General features: G+C 45.0%; 1 protein-coding gene across 1 annotated transcript in view; it reads left to right on the top strand.

Annotated features, from left to right (window-relative positions):
• AP3S2 (adaptor related protein complex 3 subunit sigma 2) overlaps nt 1-23,153 on the top strand; it is a 41,137-nt gene extending 17,984 nt beyond the window's left edge. Inside the window, exons 5-6 of the mRNA XM_019983624.2 lie at nt 19,811-19,918; nt 21,484-23,153. Of these exons, the coding sequence (XP_019839183.1) occupies nt 19,811-19,918; nt 21,484-21,612 (237 nt within the window). The 3' untranslated portion in view covers nt 21,613-23,153. The remainder of the gene's footprint in view (nt 1-19,810; nt 19,919-21,483) is intronic.
• Nucleotides 23,154-23,427: the final 274 nt, after the last annotated feature.

The following is a 23,427-nucleotide window of genomic DNA, read 5'->3' as shown; positions in this document are numbered from 1 at the left end:
TTCCCACTTGAAATCGCAGAGAACCCTTTTGGTTTGTTTAATTGTTCCTTATTGCCGGTTAAGGGCATTAGGATGACAGTGTACACAAAACAGCCAGATTTGACCTTTAGAGCTATCTGTTTGTATCCGGCCTTTTCAGTAAAACCAGTGTTTGATAAGATTGTAGTTAGAGCAGAGCGTATTACCGATGATGTTACTTGGTTGTGTTGCTGCTGCTGCTGCTAAGTCGTTTCAGTTGTATCCGACTCTGTGCGACCCCATAGATGGCAGCCCACCAGGCTCCCCCGTCCCTGGGATTCTCCAGGCAAGAACACTGGAGTGGGTTGCCATTTCCTTCTCCAATGCATGAAAGTGGAAAGTGAAAGTGAAGTCGCTCGGTCGTGTCCGACTCTTAGCGACCCCGTGGACTGTAGCCCCCCAGGCTCCTCCGTCCATGGGATTTTCCAGGCAAGAGTACTGGAGTGGGGTGCCATTGCCTTCTCCAGGTTGTGTTGCAGGTAAATTGTATATCCCTTTGATGGCTAATGTGTAGGTGCCCTAGAAGTTTGGAACAGAGATTTAGTTGTGTTGTTCTTGCTGTTATCCTTTAGGATACACAAGAGGATTGGCCTGCTCTGAGATAAAAAGCAGAATTTCTTGATCCCTAGTTGAGAACCCTTTTTCAGACTTGATGTTTGTATCAGTCTAGGTAGACTTGGTCACGTGAGCTGTGTGTGCTAAGTTGCTTCAGTTGTGTTCAACTCTTTGTGACCCTGTGGATTGTAGCCTTCCAGGCTCCTCTGTCCATGGGATTCTTCAGGCAAGAATACTGGAGTGGGTTACCATTTCCTTCTCCAGGGGATCTCCCCAACCAAGGAATCGAACCCATGTCTCCTGGGGCTCCTGCATTGCAGGTGAATCCTTTGCTGCTGAGCCACTGACTTTAATTTTCAATAGCTTACAGCAGAAAGGCTCACTTCTCACTCATGCTGTGTGGCCATTGTAGTGTCTCTGCCACTGTAGTCACTCGGGCCCAGGCTGATGGAAATCTTCATCAACGTGCACTTCCACCTGGGCACTTGATGTGTTGGCTCTTAAAGTGGCATATCTATCACACTCACATTTCATTGGCTAAAGGCAGGTCACACGGCCACGCTTAAAGACCTGGGGAAGTGCATTCCTACCCGTGTGCCCAAGACGGGGGAGAACCTGAAATAGTTTTGAATATACTAATGACTACTACAGGGTTTTTTTGTTGTTGTTGTCTTCATTTATTTTCTTAGGGGAAAAATAAATCTGACATTTGCTTCAGTATCACTTTATAGGTGAAAACAGAAATTTTTAGTATCAGAAAAATAGAGGAACACACTTGTAAGAAGGAAACATCATTGACTCTTAGTAAAAGGCATCTAGTGTAGCCACTTTTCACTTTCTCTAATGAAATACTTGGTATTTTTCTCTTCTATAGTTCTCCAATGAATTTCAGGTGACTTACCAAATTAAAATTCCCTAATAGAATAAACTGCTTCCATATCTGCAAATGCTATAAGATATGATGTGTAAAAATTTACTGAATTTGTTGATTTCTGTTTCCAAAACCAGAATTTTAGGAGACCAAATGGTAGGAACAAAGGTTAAAGGTATGGCAGGGGATAAGGAGGCATGGGAACATTGCGGGTGAAGACCACTGGGACTGGGAACTTGGCATCAACTCCGGCTAGTCAGAGGGTCTGCCAGCAGGGGCACTAGTGGCGTTCTGGTGCAGTGCAGTTTCTCACTGAATTGCTGATATCCTTGATCCCCTCTGCTGAATGCCAGTGGGGCCTCTGCCTGATACATTTCCAGATGCCCTCTGGGATGGGAACAATGCTGCCCTAGATGAAGAGCAGTGAGTAAGAGTATGGAGTTGGTCAGAGAGAAGTTTGAAGAAGTAGTTGATGATCAGATTGTGGAGGGCCTTGACCCTTGAATTTCTTGAGTCCAGTGTACACTCCCCATTGCCCTTCTTGTTAAGCACTTTTGATATTTCCTCATTCTTAAACTATTCTTTGTTTCTAGTTTCCATGGTTCCCATTCACCTGATGTTTTTCTACCTTTCTGGCTGTTTGATCTGGCACTTTGAGCTTCTTACCTCTTAAATGATCTCTCTTTTCTTTTAGACATTCACTTCTTAGGACATCTCACACAGTCCCATGATTTCAGTTATCTTTCTGCTGGTGGTTCCTAAAGTACCATCTGAACTCACTTCACACTCAGTTATGTCCAAAATAGAATCTCTAGCCCCTTCCATTTCCAGACTGACAGTTCTGGAAAAGTTTTTAGGGAAACCTTTCTTGGCATTCCCCTTCCTGCCCGTAGACTGAAATAGGTGTGTGCATGTGTGTGCTCAGTTGCTTCAATCGTGTCTGACTCTGTGACCCTATGAACCGTAGCCCACAAGGCTCCTCTCTCCATGGTATTCTCCAGGCAGAAATACTGGAGTGGGTTCGCCATGCTCTCCCCCAGGAAATTTCCCGACCCGGGGATCAAGCCCTTGTCTCTTACGTCTCCTGCATTGGCAGACGGGTTCTTTACACTAGCGCTGCCATTTCCCCAGCACCCTCAACTGCTTTTGCCGTGACATTTAACACCGTGTATTGTTTTTGCTTACTTGCCTGGTTGAGAGCACACACCCTGTGTGTGTTGGGACCTGATTCCTGGCTCTGCCACTTAAGAACTGTATGGCTTGTGCCTTTGGAACTTATATGTAGACAGGAACTCGTGATAGCACCTAGCTTTTATGGTGGATAGCAGCTGGCTTATATGGAGCATTAAATGTACAGCAGGTACTTAGAACAAGGCGTGTACATAGTAAGTATTTTATTCTTTTGTTTGTTGCCCATCCCCACTTCAAGATACTGTTAAGGTAAGGACCAGACTGTCTTGTTCACCCCCCTGTATTTCCAGATAATAGCACAATACTTGACACGTACTGCTTATTTATTGTTGACTTCATTTGTCCGTCTGCTAATAGGGAAATAGTTAATCAAACTTTCGTTTTCTCATGAACCTTTTATCTACTAGAGAGAGAGAGACAATAAATGTTAGGTGGTGATAAGTTCAGGGGAGAAAATAAGCATGCTGAGGAGTGGGTTGGTAAGGCTTGATGTTTTATACAAGGTGCTTAGGGAAGGCATCACTGATACAGTGGCATTTGAGCAAAAACCAGCAGAAAGTAAGAGAAGTCAGAGATAGGTTCTTCCCTGGGGAATTCCAGGTCAGTGGATCCAGTCCAGAGACCTTGGGGCCAGTATACCTGAGTGGAAGTGAGAAAGGGGGAAAGTAGCAGGAGATGAGGGAGGGATGGGGAAAGTGGGGCAGGTAGGTCATCGTAGGTTATTGTTACAAAAGAGATTGACATGACTCCCTGCCTCTGGAGAGGGCAGCTGGGTAAGTGTGGGGACTCACTTTTCCAAAATGTTGGGCCATGTGCATTTTTTGCCGGTTTATCACCCTGGGGCTTTAGGCCCAGTGCACTGAAGAGAACAGTCCTCTCTCGGTTCAGGCTTTATTGCCTAGGACAGCCAAGAGTTTAGATTGCTCTCTGCTGCTCTGAGACAAAGTCTGAGCTTGAAGCCAGATAAGTTGATAGGTTGTCTGCAGATGACCCCTTTCCCCTAGCCTAGGAACTGTGATTAACTCCAGAGGATGAGTGGGGAGGGCTAGTGAGTGTGCACAGCAGCAGTCATGGCCCTGAGTACACCTCAGGACCCAGTTATGAGTCTGAAAGATCGCTCCTGATTGGGGAAAACAATACACTACATCTTGGTCCTTGATAAATCTTTGTGGCTTTATCTGCGTATGACCTCAAAAATTAAAGTCCACATTCTGTAGAGAATAAGTTGGTCTATTTCTGAAGGTAGCCAAGTCTGCACCACGAGACATTTTAAGTAGCTTAGGGGTGGAGGGAAGCCCAGGCCCGTCCACCTGAGGTTTAACTCCAGACAGCCCTGAAGGGAGGTCACCCTGTCATAGCCTGGAGCCAAGCACTTGCTGTTTTTTAGCCCAGTCGCTACGCGAGTACTGCCTTTTAGATTTTCAGGATCCATGTATCTGAATTTACCCTACAGCAATCATGTTCATGTTGATTAGAGAAACCTCAGGAAAGGAGTGGACAGTTCCTTGCTGACTGCGCCCGACCCCTTGGCTTTTAAAGCTGCTGCTGCTTATCCTACTCACAGAGTGAGAGAAATGGGCACATTCTGCACAGGTCTGTCCCTGGCACCCTGCTGGCTTTCTCCTCATACCTTGACCCTTGGGCGCTCGTCTGCTTTGATGCAGACAGGGAACAGATCCGCCTCTTGTTCTGGCCCAGGCTGAAGGCCTGTGTTTCTGTGGGTGCTCAGTGCCTTCCGTCTTTATGAGCTGGCGCCACTTCCAGCCTCATGTACGCCCACAAGTCCACTCACTTTCTCCTCCCCCCTCACCTCCTTTCCTGCTCCCCTCCACCCACTTACCCACTGAGTCACTGTCTTCCCATTCTGCCAGTGTATAAATACCGTCTTTCTTCAGAGTATGAAATCTCAGGGATGCCTGCTTTGCTTTCTGTTTCCAAGTGGTGACAAAATGATACTGGTTCTTTCTTCAGGTCTGCTTCCGCCCACCTCTGCCTTTCCTTTCCCTTTCCTTTTCCTTGCCAGATAACTAACAGATCAGCTCTGGGTAACTACAGCAGCTAAGCCAGTCTTTCTCCCAACTGTTTTCACTTAGTCTAATCTTTCATAGAAACAGTTTCCCCATTTTCCCTTCGGTCTACATTCTTCCCTCTGGTCTCAAAGGATCTCTGGCTTGTGGATTCTCTCACTCCTGGGGCTCCCTCTGCATTAGAGCATGGACCCCCCAGGCCCATCGGGCACATCTTCCTGTTTTCCATATGTACTGTGATTCATTCCCACCTTTCTGCCTTTGCCCATGCCTTGTCGCCACCCTGAAACATCCTCATCTTCCCCCCAACAAGCTTTGGAGATTTCAGAACCCAGCTCAAGTTTTACATTTGATGAAGTCTTCTTTGAACTCCACTATTGTAGATCTCCAACCTATTTCTCTTCTTACTCATGCTTTAAAGTTTGTATTCCTAATTCTTTCCAGTAGGTTTTAAAGTCTTGGAATAATGTCAGTATGTCATTCTTTGTTGGTCATCTGAACAGGACAGGGCACTCAAATATAATCTATGGGTTGATTATTACGGTTGATTGATTGTCCAAATTTGGTGTGTTTTCAATTTTCAAAGCACTTTTCAGATATAATGTCTGATTCACACAGCTAAAGGCTTGTTTTTAAAAACTGGTTTCTAATTAGACCTCCACTTTCAAGATTATGACCTATGTGTGCCCACTGGTTTCAGGGCATACATCAGCTTAACTTTGCCTTTGCTCCCTTGGGAGGTAACACGTGGTGGGCTCAGGAGGAGCCCTGTGTTCCTTGAATGGGATTCTGCCTGAAATGGCTTCGTGGGTTCTGGCTCTGACAGATTCTGTGTGACTTAGGCAGCCCTCTTGAAACCTTCTTGTACCTCAGGTTTTTTGGTTGTAAAACAGGGGTGACACCATCTTTACTTGACTCTTAGACCCCCCTTTTTTGGGTAATATTTATACTTTAGCATATCAAATCCAGTTTGCCTTACAGGCAGTGGCATTTCATAGTTCACTTGCGTTTCAACATTATCTTTTTTAGTGATACATAAAATAATGGTATGATTTATAATCAAAAACTCTTTGCTTTGATTAAATACATTAATATTCACCATTCATGGTTATTTTGAGGATTGAAGTTGGTGAGTAATTGCTTAGCTTAATAAATGATGACTTCTGTCTTTATTTTTATAGTTTTCCTACTGTTCTCTCTGCTTTCAGAATTACCCCCTTAAATCCATCCTTTACACACCTGCCTAATGACGTGTTACAGGTGTGTTGAGACTGACTGCCTCCCCTGTTTGAATTATTCAGTGGCTCTCTCCCCCCACAGCAGTGACTCTTCCTGGGAAGAGGTATGTGCCTCATTCCTTCCCCCACCGTCCTCAGAACCCTTGTGAATACTGAGTGACACTGGCTGCTAGAGAGAAGTGTGTTCTACAGGTGAAATTTGGTGAATGTAGGAAAAGAGCTGGGGACCACTGCCATAAGGATTGAACTAAGGCCCTTTAACATCAGCTGCAAAGACCTCCAAGACCTTCTTCAGCCTGCCTCTCGAGCCTCACCTCCTGCCATTTCCTCCTTGAACTCCGTGTTCCAGCAACACTGACTATTTATATAGCTTGCCTTTAGGGATGTTATAGCTTTGTAAATTTTTGACTCAGCATATAAAGGGCTAGAGAAGATGGGCAAGGTCCAGGGCCGTTCCAGGAGCAATGCTTTAGAAGGAACAGGAACTGTGGGGATGGGGATCATCTCCTCAGAGACAGGATTGTGGACCCAGGCATGGCATTTGGAACTTTTTCTTGATGGTCAAATAAATTGTGCTTCCCTTTCCTGACTGCCTGCCATTTGTTCAGATTAGAGAGAATGATAATAGTTCTCCGCATTTTATAGTCGAAGAAACCGAGTTTTAGAGCTGAGATGACTCAGTAAGTGGCAGAGGCAGAATTCAGACCCTGGACTCTGGTTTCAGAGCCTGTAGTCTCACAGCTATGCTACCTGTAGTGTCCTCTTCTGATTTAGCATTCTCAACGTGGTAAGAAATACATTAAGCTCATGTTTTGCTTTTTATGATTATTATTATTATTTTTATTTGGTTTCACTGCAGCTTAGTTGGAGCATGTGGGATATAGTTCCCTAACTAACCAGGGATCGAATCCGGGCCCTGTGCATTGTGCATGTGGAGTCTTACCCACTGGACCAGGATGTCCCTAAGTTCATGTTTTGTTAGTAGATAATCAGCCAGAGAGAGGATAAAATTGAGGAGAACAGGCCTGGACCATTTTTTTTTACCCAGTGTTGTACTTAGTGCATTTGGGACCAGTGTTACAAACAGGCAGGAAATGGCGGAGGATGAAACAGTAGACAATAAAGAAAAGGTCCTGCTAGAACATTTTTATAAATACTTTAGAGAGAACTCTGACTCATGATGGGAAGTTTTTTTAAAGGAAGGAATAATATGCAATGAGTATAATTTGCTAGTCAGCGATATAGATGTAACGGCACAAAACATGAAACCTGCGCTGAGGGACTCCCTGGTGGTCAAGTTTCACAGTCCGTGTTCCCACTACAGGGGCCATGGGCTCCATCCCTGCTCGGGGAACTAGGATTGCACATGCTGCACAGCCTGGCCAAGGGAAAAAAAGCAGAAAGCGAGTAATCCTATTTTAAAGAAGAAGAATCACTAGCAGAGCACACAGAATAGTTAATGAGTTACTGGGTAACTTTCTATTCCCCTGTCTGGATAGCTTCTCTTTCATTTACCAGTAAAGGCCCACCCTCATCCAGACTTCATAGCATTTTATACTTGGGTCATAGTACTTACCACTTCCTTTTATTATAGTTAATTCCATACATGCTTTATCTCCCCTACTTGACTATAAGCCCTTTGAGGACAGGGTCCAAATCTTATCTTTATTTCTTCCTTCTGGCTCTTAACATTCTGTGATGTTAAGCATATTTAAAAATAGACATTGTTACAGATCACGTTATTTTGGTGAAAACCAGTGATTACTTGAATCTAATACATTATCTCGTGTGTGTGTGTGTGTGTGTGTATACAGTGGACTCACATACAAATATTTAGTTTATACAAAGTCATCTCTAAACCATTTGGCAAAAAGAAAGAGAATAAAAATCGTAAATACAGAATGATTCCGCCCACAGTTCTCCTCCCTCAGTCTGTGTCTGGAGTGAGTGTGAGATGGAAGGTTTGAATCTTTGCCTCTGCCCTCATGTGCCTGTCACGTGCCTCCCATGAGCAACTTAGGGTCTCTGGAGTGATTTTAATGCTTAAAGATACAGTGCAGATTTTCAATCTGTGTAGTCCTTTAAGAAACCAACCACTTCATCTAGCACTTAACTGGAAAAAAGAAAAGAAAGGTCTGGGTTGGACCTTAGGTGATTTTAAGGGCTTTTGGCCATGTATGGTTTCCATCTTACTTCCTTAGAACTTGAACCTTATATAAGATGAGACTCCACTATTTTCTCATTTTTTTTTCATTGAAAATATGTGTGATCATGTGAGTAAAAGAGAATGAAAGGCAGGAAGTCAGGGGCTAAGTATTGAGTCTTCTGGAATTTCATGACAAGTCATCTGAAGAAAACTGTGGAAAAAGTCCAAAGACCAAGGAAGTTCATAAGGAGTTCAGGAGACACTAATAGCAAGGAAAAGAGAAAAACAGAACTTTATTAAACAGATTGCTTTGTTTACCTGTTTTCTTTAGCAGAGGATGCCACGTTTCTGGAAGGTGTTTTTATGCCCTCTTCCCCTTTTTCATTTCTTTTTAAAATGGATAATACGGGAACTAGAGACTGGCTCTGGGCAAAATGATTCAGACGGTTTTCCCTTCCCCTGTCAGTGAGGGTCCTCCTACCCATTGACCTGTTAAGAGCCACCACACCCGCTAACACAGACAAGGAGATGATGCATGCATACCCCATCTTACCTAGAATCTCTTCCTTCCTTACTCTCTGGAGGCGTTTCCTAGGAATTGATGAAACCAAACAGGCTTTGTGACTTGGGGTAGAAAAAATTATCAGCACTTAGCTTTTGTATAGTAGACTGTTTTATTAGTGATTAACAATTCTCTTTCAGAACTTGAGTGTTGCAGTATTGGCATCCTCCTGTTCCAGTGCAGCAGACTCTGTGACCATGCTTTCTTGTTTGATTAGTGTCTTACTGTCTTCTCTGTGGTGATCGTTGTTTTAAAAAAGATAGGAGAGTATGGCTAGCCAGTGGGGATGTGAGCACTTGTCTTTTGTGCATGGCAGGCTTCTGTCCTCCAGTGTGAAATACTTGAAGAGGATTGATTTGGTTGAGAGGTTTCTGTGGATATAAGTGAACTTGCAGCGTGGTATGTGTTAACGTCCCAGTAGTGTCCTGGAAGATCTTACCTCCCGCCTCTGCCTGTGGAGTTCCTCCAGAAGGGTTCCTGCCGTCCCCATATAGAACTGCATTTTACTGTAGGAACAGTGTTTCTCATGGTGCTTCGTTGTCACTGCACGGCTGCTCTGTGGTACCACGTCCTGAGTCAGCATTTGTCCTACTGGCATGAGAGCCTTGTTTATTATATCTGTAGAAAAATACATTGTTAAGTTTAATACTTAAACGTTTGGAATATGGCCCACAATCCCTGGAGACAGTATTTTTACTGGAGGAAAAAGAGTAATGTTTGTTACCAGGCTCCAGATCACTTTGCTTTTAGTGATTCCTGGAGGACCAAGGGAAGGAGAAGTGCCCACTCAACTGAGAAGGTATCTTGAGACTGAAAGACAAGGCGGGTGGCTCTATATAATCAGTGGATCAGTTTATTATTATAGGGTAACTTACTCACAGGGTGGGGTTAGGCAGACAGTGCTCCAGAAGCTTTTGTAGCTGCAGTCCACACAGCTGAGGGGCCACTGAGACAGTTTCATAGCTTACCTAGTGCAGGAGAAGGTGTATGCTTGGAAACAGTCATGCGTTCCTAAATCATGACTTATGAATGGGTTACTAGTCTCATGGGTGTTAAGCATAAGTGAGCAAAGGTCTTCATCATTGTTTGGGGACTAACAGAACATAGAGGCCACCTGGTTCTAATGATTATTAAACACTATCTATTACGTACAATTCCCAACAACAGAGAAGGGATTACCACACAGTACAGTCTTGGGAAGGGTCAGCAGAAGGACAGGAGGATCTGTGTGGGCTCACGATGGCATCAGTTACGCTAATGGCCATAGACAGTGGTGGCTTCTGTTCACCTGGAATTGGATTCAGGACGTTTTTTACTTCAGTGAGAAACATAACCAAGGATGAACTTTTGAAGATCCTAGAATCCTCTGTTCTTGGATAGGGTTGTTGAAAGTAACTTGCCTCCATTCCCTGCAGTTCCAGAGCTGTGTCCCCAAGGAGCACATCTGTCCTTGAAATGACACTTTTATTTTCCCCCTTAGATTGCATCAATCCTGACATGAAACAAGCAAGCTCATTTTAACCCGCTTTTACTTGTAGAGGTTAACTCCTCTATGTCCAGGCAGTAGAGGGTACTTTTCAGTGCCAGAGTGGGAAGCCAGGCCAACTCAGAAGGCCTGTGTCTCCTCAAAATCAGGACTTGTGAACCATATAAGCCCCTTTCATCCATTCAGCCAGATTTGTGAAGTACCGCTGTAACCACCACAGCGCTTGGCAGTGCAGACCCAGAGATGAATGTGACATAGACTCTGCCCTCAAGATCATGAACTCCTTATTGCAAAATTCAGACTTAAATTGAAGGAAGTAGGGAAAACCTCTAGACCATTCAGGTATGATCTAAATCAAATCCCTTATGATTATACAGTGGAAGTGACAAATAGATTCAAGGGATTATATCTGATAGACAGTGCCTGAAGAACTATGGACAGAGGTTCGTAACATTGTACAGAAAGCGGTGATCAAAACCATCCCCAAGAAGAAAAGCAAAAAGGCAAAATGGTTGTCTGAGGAGGCCTTACAGATAGTTGAGAAAAGAAGAGAAGTGAAAGGCAAAGGAGAAAAGGAAAGCTATATCTATCTGAATGCAGAGTTCCAAAGAATAGCAGGAGAGACAAGAAAACTTTCCTCAGTGATCAGTGCAAAGAAATAGAGGAAAGCAATAGAATGGGAAAGACTAGAGATCTTTTCAAGAAAATTGGAGATACCAAGGGAACATTTAATGCAAAGATAGGCACAATAAAGGACAGAAATGATATGAACCTAACAGAAGCAGAAGATATTAAGAAGAGGTGGCAAGAATACACAGAACTATACAAAACAGATCTTAATTACCCAGATAACCACAATGGTGTGATCACTGACCTAGAGCCAGACATCCTGGAGTGCAAAGTCAAGTGGGCTTTAGGAAGTATCACTATGAACAAAGCTAGTGGAGGTGATGAAATTCCAGTTGAGCTATTTCAAATCCTGAAAGATGATGCTGTGAAAGTGCTGCACTCAACATGCCAGCAAGTTTGGAAGACTCAGCATTGGCCACAGGACTGGAAAAGGTCAGTTTTTATTCCAGTCCCAAAGAAAGACAATGCCAAAGAATGTTCAAACTACCTCACAATTGCTCGCATTTCACACACTAGCAAAGTAATGCTCACAATTCTCCAAGCCAGGCTTCAACAGTACATGAACCATGAACTTCCAGATGTTCAAGCTGGATTTAGAAAAGGCAGAGGAACCAGAGATCAACTTACCAACATCCATTGGATCATAGAAAAAGCAAAAGAGTTCCAGAAAAACATCTACTTCTGCTTCACTGATTTTACTAAAGCCTTTGACTGTGTGGATCACAACAAACTGTGGAAAATTCTTACAGATGGGAATACCAGACCACCTGACCTGCCTTCTGAGAAATCTGTATGCAGGTCAAAAAGCAATAGTTAGAACTGGACATGGAACAACAGATTGGTTCCAGATTGGGAAAGGAATACGTCAAGGCTACATATTGTCACCTTTTTTATTTAACTTACATGCAGAGTACATCATGCGAAATACCAGACTGGATGAAACACAAGCTGGAATCAAGATTGCAGGGAGAAATATCAGTAACCTCAGATATGCAGATGATATATCTGTGACCCTTATGGCAGAAAGTGAAGAGGAAGTAAAGAACCTCTTGATGAAAGTAAAAGAGGAGAGTGAAAAAGCTGGCTTAAAACTCAGCATTCAGAAAACTAAGATCATGGTGTCTGGTCCCATCACTTTATGGCAAATAGATGGAGAAACAATGAAAAGAAGAAACAGTGACAGACTTTATTTTCTTGGGCTCCAGAATCACTGCATATGGTGACTGCAGCCATGAAATTAAGACACTTCAAAGAAAAGCTATGACCAACCTAGATAGCACATTAAAAAGCAGAGACATTACTTTGCCAACAAAGGTCCGTCTAGTCAAAGCTATGGTTTTTTTCAGTAGTCATGTATGGTTGTGAGAGTTGGACCATAAATAAAGCTGAGCACCAAAGAATTGATGCTTTTGAACTGTGGTATTGGAGAAGACCCTTGAGAGTCCCTTGGACTGCGAGCAGATCAAACCAGTCAGTCCTAAAGGAAATCAACCCAGAATATTCATTGGAAAGACTGATGCTGAAGCTCCAATACTTCAGCCCCCTGATGTGAAGCACTGACTCACGGAAAAGACGCTGATGCTGGAAAAATTGAAGGCAGGAGGAGAAGGGGATGACAGAGGATGAGATGGTTGGATGGCATCACTGATCGATGGACATGAGTTTGAGTAAGCTCTGGGAGTTCGTGATGGACAGGGAGGCCTGGCGTGCTGCAGTCCATGGGGTTGTAAAGAATGGGCACAACTGAGCGACTGAACTGAACTGAAGGTCTCCCTTCAAGGAGAAGAACAGACAAGTGAAAAATATGACAGTGCACTGAGCTGAGTGCCTCGGGCGAGATGCATACTGGACACAGCAGTATCACTGAGAAGAGGTGATTGCCTCAGCCCGGAGAGGTCTTCAGTCTTTCTTGAATTTACTTCACCAAAGTCTTGGGTGTTATCACCTCAAATCTTGGAAGGCTCCTTTTGCAATCTCTGATTTTTATAGAACTGCTTAAGAAGATCAGCATGAAGAATAGTGGAAGGTAGTGAGGGTTAGGATTAGCAGTTCTCAGCAGAGTCGGCAGCACCATAAGCCCTTGTTCCAATTAGAGAAGTGCTTTCTTTCCATCAGGAAGTCCCAGCAGGTTAGACAGTCATTTAACTCTCCTTTAATACCTCCCAGGGCTGTTTTCCCCTTTCTATGCATTTTCACAGTGCAACTGCTTACCAAGCCTTTGTTGGCACAGAACCTCTGATTCAGGTCCTTCAGAACAGAAGAATCACACCTTCCAGGAGTCCCAAAGCTATACCTAAGCACTAGTGAATGCTCAGCATGCACCAGATTTATTCTTCTTATTTTCTATATCAGTAAACTGGGTCACAGGAAAACTTCTGAGAGAGCCCAGGGTACAAACTTACATTCAGGTCAGGACCTTCATCTTGCCTCTAGGGAATGAGACGGAGAAGGCCTCAAACAGTTAGCTTATACAGACAGAAAAGAATAGAGGGGGCCACACTGGATGCCCAGCGGGACCAGTTATAGAAGCAGGTGCCTCCTCTGGAGGGAGGGTGATGTGACAGCTTCCTGGAAAAGAAAAATGGGAGACAGATGTCCACGTGTGGGGGGAGGGGAGAGGGAAATAGTCTTGATAACAGGTTAGATTGCTTTTCAGAGCTATACACCTCTTGACTTCTAGTCATTCCTGCTTTTTGACTGTTGTGAGGGGACTCTCGAAGAAGTCTGCTTTCTTCTGTTCTTGTGCCCCCTCCCTGATCAGGTTTTGGATTTCTTCTTCCTCTACCTCCCTTTGTTGATTTGATCTTTAACTCTCAGTGTTCTCTGAGAGTTCTCTGAGATGCTTCTGGCATCCTCAAGTTCAGTCCATCAGTCAGCTCGTGTCGTTTGTCAGAACCATTCTTTATGATTTGTTACCTATAGTTTTTTAGGTACATGAGTTTGGTGCTGATTCTCCACTGTCTTCTCCCCACATTCATGCTTGGCAACCTCCAACTTTCTCAAGGCTCCTCTGTCTCCACTCAGAGAAAGCTCACCCACTTTCCATGGTTCGCTGCAGGTTCAGTGAAAGAAGGTCTTCACCGACTTGTCAGGTTAACCTGGGCATCTCGTGCGCTAATCCCCCGTGGCTCATCCTTGACTCGTTAACACCACATGAGTCACTGTGGTTACCAAAGGTCAGTTGTGATAGCTCCAGACCTGTTGATGCCAGTTATATTGGTATTGTGGGTAAGTCATTTATCATAATTAATAATACACAGATAAACCATACGTGAGAAAAGAGATTTGTTCTATAAAACTTATCTTGCTTTGGAAAGGCAAGATACTTAAAAGAGGAATGAAGTTGAAGTTGGTTTGGGCAGGATAACTAAAGGAGACCAGAGCAGGAGGACTCCTAAAGTCTAGAAAAATTCCGTACTTCCTGTTTCACAGAAATCTGAGTCCTCCCTCTCCTTTAGAGAAACTGGAAATTGTAGATGATACATTATGAGTGAAGTGTATACAAGAGAAATTGCATAGACGTTGTTTAGTTGCTAAGTCGTGTCAGACTCTTTGTGACCCCCATGGACTGTGGCCCACCAGGCTCCTCTGTCCATGGGATTTCCCAGGCAAGAACACTGGAGTGCATTGCCATTTCCTTCTCCAGAGGGAGCTTCCCAACCTGGAGGTTGAACCCGTGTTCCCTGCATTGGTAGATGGCTTCTTTACTACTGAGCCGGCAGGGAAGCCCCCACTGATGTCTAACCGGTAGAAAAGAGCCTGTGGGCTCTACACCAAAAGTTTGGTGGCTCTCAGAGTAGTGTCTGTAGTAGATGGTTGTAGTAGAAGCTTGGACTTTGAGGGAAAAGTCACAGTCAAAGTCAAAATAACTATCTTTATTACATGAGTTGTTGGTTTTAAATGCTCTTCATTGGGGTAGAGAAATCAGTGTTACTAATCTGCTGCCTCCCTCTTTTCCCCCCATCTTCCTAATTCTACTAGCTCTCGTTTTTCTGCATTGTCAAAGCATATAGCATTGACATTCTCTTGTCACTCTAACCCCACTTATCTTAGTCCTACCAGTAAGGAATCAGTGCTCACTGCCAGTCTTTTTGCCACGGTTTTTCCAGTCACCTCTTGGTTGGCAGAGTTTTTTCTTCAAAACAGAGGAATTTCTCTTCTGTTACTCTTAATTGACGGTCACCTAGGTGTAAAATTCTTGAGGTTACCTTTTCTTTCCTTGGGAATTTTTGTAAATACTGCTCCTTTTTCTGCCAACATTGAATTTTACTGTGGGAATTTTCAAGCTTGTGTCCCTCTTTTAAGTGATTTGATCATTTCACCTGCTTGTGGAAATTGAGAAACCTTACCTTCAAGGTCTGTCTCAGCACTGACTGTTCTGGGTCAGTTTTTCCCTGGAATGCAATGTGCATTTTCGGGAACATCTTGAATTACATTTTTGCATCATCTTTATGAGCTGAAGGAGAAGGCAATGGCACCCCACTCCAGTACCCTTGCCTGGAAAATCCCATGGATGGAGGAGCCTGGTAGGCTGCAGTCCATGGGGTCGCTAAGAGTTGGATACGACTGAGTGACTTCACTTTCACTTTCATGCATTGGAGAAGGAAATGGCAACCCACTCCAGTGTTCTTGCCTGGAGAATCCCAGGGACGGGGGAGCCTGGTGGGCTGCCATCTATGGGGTCGCACAGAGTCGGACATGACTGAAGCGACTTAGCAGTAGCAGCAGCAGTTATGAGCTGAGTCTTTACATCCCTCTTCTGTTCCATGTTACAGGTCTCTTTTACATTATGTTTTATCTCCTTGGCTGTCTTCTGTAACTTATTTTCTCCCTATTGCTGTTAATTCTTCTTTTTGTCTGGTTCCTTTTATTTGCTTTTTAAAAATTTCTCTCCTTTTTGCTCCTTCCTGTGTTTTTAGCAGTGTCTCTTCTCCCTTTTCTTCCTTCCAGATTCTTCTTCATTTCTCTGTGTTTTTTTTTCCTTCCATTTATGTCTTCTCTTCTTGTCTCCATTTCTCCCATATAAGCTCTTACACTTTGGCTTTGAGCTCTTGCTTCATAGTTTTCTTTTTTCAATTCTGTAAAATATTTTGTTGCATTTTATGTGCTCTATGACAGCATTTTTCTGACATGTAGTCTTAGTCTGCCCTTTGGTTTTCTTGTATCTTTCCTAATTTTTTTCTTGTTGTATCTTTATATAGATCCCATGCAGATTTCATTTTTATAACTCATCTTTAAATAGGTGGGTTTTTCAGGGACCAGCTATTTGCAGGATGCTGTTTAGGGGAAGTACCAAGTCTGTGTTCCAGGCTGACTGCAGTTGTTCTCATGATTTCAGGTTCCAGCCGAGTTTCTTTACTTTTATTTCTACCCAGCCAAGAGAAGTGGACATCTGTGATTTTTCTACCATGCAAAGACTGCCCTCTCTGCTCCACAGAGACCAGCTCTGTGAGGCAAAATAGAGCTCATTTGGATGATTTCTCATTTAGCCCCAACTTCAGGTCCAAGGAAGCGCTTATCTTCCAAAAATCAGGAAACTATTGGGTCACAGAGGGTGTGTCCCTCACCTACAAGAAGCATGTTTTGCAGGCCTTCCTGAGCTCTCCAGCTCCCATGCCCTCTGTCTGTAGCATCCTTTCTTTTCAAAAGGAAAGGAGCCCTTGCTTGGGCTCCCTGCTTTTGACAGCTTTTACACCCACTTAGTTGGCTCTTCGCATCAGGTGGCTAAAGTATTGGAGCTTTAACATCAGTCCTTCCAATGAATATTCAGGGCTGATTTCCTTTAGAATTGACTGGTTTGATCTTGCTGTCCAAGGGACTCTATATAGAGAGTCTTTCCCAGCACCACAATTCAAAAGCTCAATTCTTCAGCGCTCAGCCTTCTTTATGAGCTGACTCTTACATCCATACATGACTACTGGAAAAACCATAGCTTTGACTAAACAGACCTTTGTGGGCAAAGTGATGTCTCTGCTTTTTAATTGGGAGCCTTGGATTATGGTTATCTTCAGTTTGTTGAAAATGGAGTTTGCATTTTTGTTTATTTCTCCTTCTTGCACTTGAATACCTTTTTGAATAATATTTAAAAATTATGACTTCACAATGCAGTGTTCAAATCAGACTAATGTTTTCTATTAACCAACCACTGGTCCCCTTATATCCTCTGTTAGGCCTTTTACTACACCTTCCCCATGAAGCCTCTCCACCACACTGTTATCCATCTTTTAAGCACTAAAGCCCAAGGAGGATTCTGTTCAGATTTATGAAAAGCCTGTTATTCATTCAGCACGCCTACTCCACACTGGGCATTGGTCTAGGCCTTGGGAAGAAAACATGGAAGAATTCCTGCTTTATCTTTGACACACCAAAGGCAAGTCCTAAAGCGATTCCATGTAGAGTCTTCCTCTATGTTTAGAAGAAGAGAGTAAAAGACTCAGTTTGGGATTTTGAGGAAGTATGGTGGAAACATGAACTCTGGAGTCAGACCTAGATTCAGTGATCAGGTCACTAAATATGACCTGCTAAATATGTGAGGTTGGGACAGTTTATTGACTTTCCATGTATTAGTTTCCACATACCAGTTTACCTCAGGTGGATGTTATAAAGTTAAAATAAGTTACATATAAAGTGCTCAGCACATAGTAGATGCTCAACAAGTACCACTCCCCCCATGAAAAAGGCATTCTTTACAAAGAATAAATACTAGGAGTACAGGTATAGAGACCCCTATTTTTTAATTGTGGTAACATTTACATAACATAAAGCTTACTATCTTCATTTTTAAATGTACTGTTCAGTAGTGTTAAATGAGTTCACATTTTTGTGCAGCCCATCTCTAGAGCTCTTTCTCTTGCAAAACTGAAGCTGCATACCACTGAAGAGCATCCCCATTCCCTCGTCCCCACAGCTCCTGGCAGTCACCATTCTACTTTCTGCCTCTATGATTTTGACCACTAGGTACCTTATATAAATGGAACCATACTGAATTTGTCCTTTTATGTCTGGTTTATTTCACTTAGCATGATGTCCTCAAGGCTCATCCATGGTGGAGCACATTGCAAGATTTTCTTGTAATGCTGAATAATATTCCATTGCCATGTATATGCCACATTTTATTTATCCGCTCACTCATTGATTAGGTTGCTTTCTACTTTTGACTATTGTGAGTAATGCTGCTGTGAAGATAGGTGTACAAATCGCTCTTTGAATCTTTTGAGGATAATCCCAGAAGTAATAAGGTAACTCTATGTTTAATTTTTTAAGGAAACATCATACTGTTTTCTGAAGCCTATTTCTTGATGGGGAAGTATAAACAGTGTAGTTCCCCAGAGACTAATTTTAAAACCAGCTTGTTTAATGTTTTATAAACTATCTGTATATGAGAGTTTCACTATTAAATCTCCTTTGCATATAGATAATGAAATAGTTCATATTGTGTAAAATATAAGAACACCTCATATGAGTATAGACAGAAAAGTGGTTAATAAGGCTTAATTAGTGTAGGGAAACATATTTGTATCTGAATGTATGCTTTAGTATCCTCCCTCAAGGTCAGAAGTACTCTAGTTGCAGCTGTTAGTGTATTTCCCCACTTACTGTGAACAAAACATGGAGAACTGATGGGCCAGTAAACTTCATATGTCAAAAGTACACAGACACACAGACATGTCTTTTTTCTTGACTCTCCATACTGTGGAGTATATTGGCCGTCAAATCCTCCACAGTCTAGTCTAGTCTAGACCAGTGTGGTCTCAGCTGAAGACGGTTGTTGCCCCTGCAGACATTTGGCCATACCTGGAGACACTTGTGTTGTCTCAGCTGAAGGGGTGCTCTGGAATCCAGTGGACAGAGACCAGGAGTGCTGCTCCACCTGCCACAGTGCCTGGGGCAGCTCCCCACCACAGAGAACTCTCCAGCCCCAAGTGGCAGCTTGAGAGACCTTGCCCTAGACCCAAACTACCTCCTCAGCATTGTTCTCAGCCTCTCTCGCGTGTAAACCTGACATTCCAGCCAGACCCGGGTGCGCCTCAGACTGTACACCAGCTGAAATCCTCCTCCCTGCTTCTCTGGTGTCAGGCCCAGCTTCAGGTCTCTCACTGTCTGTGAAGCTGGCTCTGGCCTCTCTGACCACCACTGTCTCCCCTCTTGGACTTCCTGTAGGGCTGTCCCACTAATTTGGCACTTGGTTGACCATACAAGGTGGTCTCTTTCCAAGTTGACTAAAGTGCCTTGAAGGCCATGTTGATATGACTTGATGTGAAATGTGACATACCAGCCCTTACATACCCCAGTGGGCACCTCTGACCTGACCCACCTGGGGCTCCATGAAAGCTTCCCTGCATGCATAGTGTAGAGTTGCTGAATCAGCACAGTACTCGACCATCACCGCAGTCTGAGAACTGTGAGCTGGGTGGAAGGCCCACATGGGAGCCCCATGACCAGAGAGGTGTTCCTGCTGAACCTGGTTTCCTCTCTAAGCTAGAACATATGAGGGGGGTGCCAGAGGATGGGCCTGTTATGACCTAGCTTATGAAGCCTGGAGGATAACGTATTTCACATGGAAATGTATGCAGACAGGAACTGTTCTGTCATAGCTGGGCTAGTTGAATACCAGTTGGTATTTATGATGATCACACTTATAATGAAAACCATCATTATTTATTTAGAGCCCAGTGTGTGCCAGGCACCACGTAGGTGCTTTATACAGCTTATCACATTCAGCCCTTACCGCAGTCCTGGAAGGAACCTGAAGCACTAAAAGGATCATTTGCCCAAGGTCACTCAGCTCACAAATAGTGGAGCTGAAATTTACACACAGTCTGACTTCATGCAGCATCACCTTGCCTTGAGTGTAGCCAGGCCCTCCTGCCACTGGTCCTGGGGGACATCTGTGTCTTGACACACTGAAATGTGGCCTCACCCGGGAGGTGGGTGATCCACGGGGCGGAGGCGTTCATTGCGCATCAGGTGCCAGTGTCGTGTCTGGCCTCTCTGCTGCTGCAGGAGAGCCCACAGGGTTTGCTCTGGGGCCACAGCCTCACAACCACAAGGGGCTCTGACCCTTCTCACTTCTGCTTCCCCTGCAGGTACACTACATCCTTCAGGAGGTGGTGATGGGTGGGATGGTCCTGGAAACAAACATGAATGAGATCGTGGCTCAGATTGAAGCCCAGAACAGGCTGGAGAAGTCCGAGGTGAGACACTGCTGGAATTTTGCCGTGGCTGGTTAGAGAAGACCTGGGCAGAGGGAGGAATGGCTGCTGTGTGGAGTTGGATTATTGTGGAACCTTAGGAGTATTTTCTGCTCCATCTTCTTTTTTTCCCTGACTCAATTGACACTCATTTGGTTGTTCGAAGATTAAACAGGTGAGAATGAGGCTAAAAGTGTGAATGGAAAGCCAGGTGGCACAGGAAGGCAGACCGCTTCTGGCTTGGGGGATTATGTGGGTTGTAATTCCTCCTTTCATGACCACATGTTCCCTGGGGGACCCAGAATCACCTCAGATTCCAGTGTGGTTTCCTAGCTTGTGTGCCTGAGAGTCTGGCTCCAAGCAGCCACTTCTTGTGGTGTCTGTCAAACCTGAGTGGCCAGTTTCCAGTTAGCCTGATAAAAAGCTACAGTAGAGTTTGGGCTGAGTTTGAAAATAGCTTACTCCCAGGTCACCCCCTGATAGTGCTGTCTGATACAGATGCTCCCAGTACGTTCTACCCTGTTCCCCTGAGGTCTCTCCATCACCTTCGTCAGCAGTACCAGGGAGCAGAGGTTACCGGCACACACCTTCACAAATGGGACAGCAAGCACGACAAATTACCTCTGTAGTTATCTGAGGGTCTTAAAGAACTTCACCACTTTGTGTATCAGAGCTTGATCTTGCGAAACCAGGGATTCTTTGTGAGGACTGGCAGTCCTGCTGAAGAAGCTTTTCCAAACCGCAGCTATTGTGACAACTAGAGTTCTCTTAGAAATGCAGGCTGGGAAGCTTCCAGGAATAGTAAGTGAGTCAGAGGCCAGAGGTTTGGAAACTGGAAGAAACAGAGACTTGCTGGGCAAGGGTGGGATTGGAGTCAGGATCCTGAAAGTGGAGGAAATGGTTTTGAGAATGTCCTCATCAGCTCTGCCCTTCTCCGCACGCCTGGGCCGCTGGAGGGCTGGGGCTCACCGCAGGTACCCTGCTCTGTCTCCAGCCCTTCCGTGTCTGTGTGTGCTCCACCTCCTCTGTGGCCTCCCCCGTCTGTGGCCACATGTCATTTCCAAAGCCAGCTCTTCTCCATCTCATGTTATTAGTTGGCAAGCAGTTGTCCTAAGCTGGGACATTCCTTTTTCCATTAAGAATGTCCCTGTGACTGCACTCGTCTGTTAAGAGTCTTCAGTTTCTTGAGGAAAGTGTTGTATTTTTGTTTTGTAACCTGAAAAGTGACCCTGATACTGAAGACAACTTGGTTAAACCGAGCTGGTTATTTCAGCGGGCATCTGTTGGGCAGCCCCTGTGTGCCAGGCACTGTGGGCGCTGGGGCCAGGAAACTGCACGAGACACAGCACGTGTTCTGGGGTGCAGAGTGTGGGCCCCTTTACTGCGGGACCCACTGACCTAAAGAGTTGTGTTGGCCACCTTTGAGGTATAGGATGGAAAAATCAAAGCTTGAGTTACATGTACTCAGTTTGGACATTTTCTCTCCCTCTTTCACTTGTTTTTTTGTTGTGAAAACATTAAGCAGATTACAGTGAGTTTATCACACAGCCGCCTTTATACCTCTGCAGGGTGGCCTTTCAGCCGCACCTGCCCGGGCGGTGTCCGCTGTGAAGAACATCAACCTGCCAGAGATGCCCCGGAACATCAACATTGGCGATCTCAACATCAAGGTCCCCAACCTGTCCCAGTTTGTCTGAGAGTGGAAGACAGCCGAACTGAGTCCTTGGAGCCAGCAGAGCCTAGCCAGCCCTGCAGCACAGTCCGCTCTGCGCCCTCAAGGAGTCCAGCCTCGGGCCCTGGCCCCCACTGTCCTGGAGCAGGAAAGAGCCCTGTGTCCACTGCCAGCCTTCTCACGTGTGCGGCCTTGCCCATCTCTCGGACACGGCGACTGTGGATGTGAGGGGCCCTGGCTACCTCAGTGGGGGTCAGGTGCCCGAGTCACACGCCCCCTTTCCCTCCTGTGTGCAGCCACTCCCAGGGATTGGGGACTGTAGGGAGAGCCCTCTCCCCACCCCAATCCCAGAACCCCCCACGAGGATGTGTGCTGACTCGAGGCTTCAACCTTGAGTTGAAGGCTCCCTGAAATCCTGCAGCATTGACTGTGATGGCGAGGTGCTGTAGCTGGGAACGGATTGACCCTCTAGATCTGGAAACATGGTGCATGGCAAACAAGGACAGGAATTGAAGGTGATCCAGAGTAGCCTGCTGGCTCTCCTAGGGTTGGCACACCTAGAATCCTTGGGCACAGCCCAGTCTTCTCACCCCACCTACGTTCCCCACAGCCACAATTCCAGCTCTGCTAGCCTAGCTGTGTGTTTACAGGACACAGTCCAAATTGTAAGCCTGTTGCTTGCCTGCCTGCACACTTCTGCCCATAGGGAGGGTACCTCCCACAGCCAGAGCGGGTCCCGTCAAAGGGGTGGGGCCCCATGTCTGTAGAAGGCAAAGTTGACAACATGTGGAACATCTCAGAATTGTGACTGTTCCAGGTTTAAAATACATTCTCCTCCCGAGGAGCAGATGGGTCCATTGCTGTGTTCTGAATGATGGGTGCTCTCTGGGTGGAAAGCCACTGCAGTCTGCACCAGCTTGTGGAGCATGAGAGCCTGTGCCGGGGCCCCCTGTTCTGGACCTGGGGACACAGGGAGCGTGCTGGCTGAGACCTGTGGCAGCACAGCATCTTTTCCCCACGTTCAGAGGGTCCCTCCCTGAGCTTGCTCTGGGCTCGCCCTGTGCCCTAAGGTGACAGTTCACTAGAGCTCACTGTGGAAACCTGTAAATATTTTCCATGTGGTGAGGGTCTTTGTGCCTGTGGTTGGTTATCTTAGAGCTGGAGCTGCTCCTCGGAGCGCCTCTTACCCCTGCACTGCCTTGGGGCCAGGCTCAGGTGCCTTGTTGAGCTGCCTTGAGGTTAGGGAGCTCGCTGTACCATGCTGTTAAGTCTCCCAGCCTGGGGACTTCTCGTGCCTGCTGGCTGTGGCCCAGACTGTTTCCTCAGGCCTCCTGATGTCACAGAGCCTGTCTGAGGTGTGCCCACCGAGACCATGTGTCAGGTCACGTCTTCTCCCGCTTTGAACAGTGCTTCCTGTGGTGGGTGTCCTTTATTCCCTGTAGCCTCTTAACTTCAGTCTTTTGGAACCTCTCCCAATAACCTCAGAGATGGCAGTGTTGCTCAGAAGATAGACGCTCTTATGTGGGAAGAGGGAAATGTAAGTAAATATATCTATCCAATGTCAAAGCCTCTGATGTTCTTTTAAAAAGTTTTCATTTTTTTTTTAACAGACATTTCAGCCTGTTCACATTCCTCTTTCATAATTTGCTTAAAGTGAAGTAGGAAAATGTTATTTATTTGATACTTTCTGTAAGATGGCATGAGCAAGATCCTTCCGCAGTCCTTACAACAGACATTAATATCTCTCATTCTGCAGGTCAAGAAAGTAAGACTCAGAGGGGTCAAGTAACTTGCTTTAGGTCACACAGAGCTAAGAGTTGAGACTGACTGCCCAAGTCCA

Source organism: Bos indicus, chromosome 21 (genome assembly GCF_029378745.1).
Source record: "Bos indicus isolate NIAB-ARS_2022 breed Sahiwal x Tharparkar chromosome 21, NIAB-ARS_B.indTharparkar_mat_pri_1.0, whole genome shotgun sequence".
NCBI classification, from domain to species: Eukaryota; Metazoa; Chordata; class Mammalia; order Artiodactyla; family Bovidae; genus Bos; species Bos indicus.
Note: the sequence above shows the minus strand (reverse complement) of the source record. Positions and strands in the feature narration are given on the sequence as shown.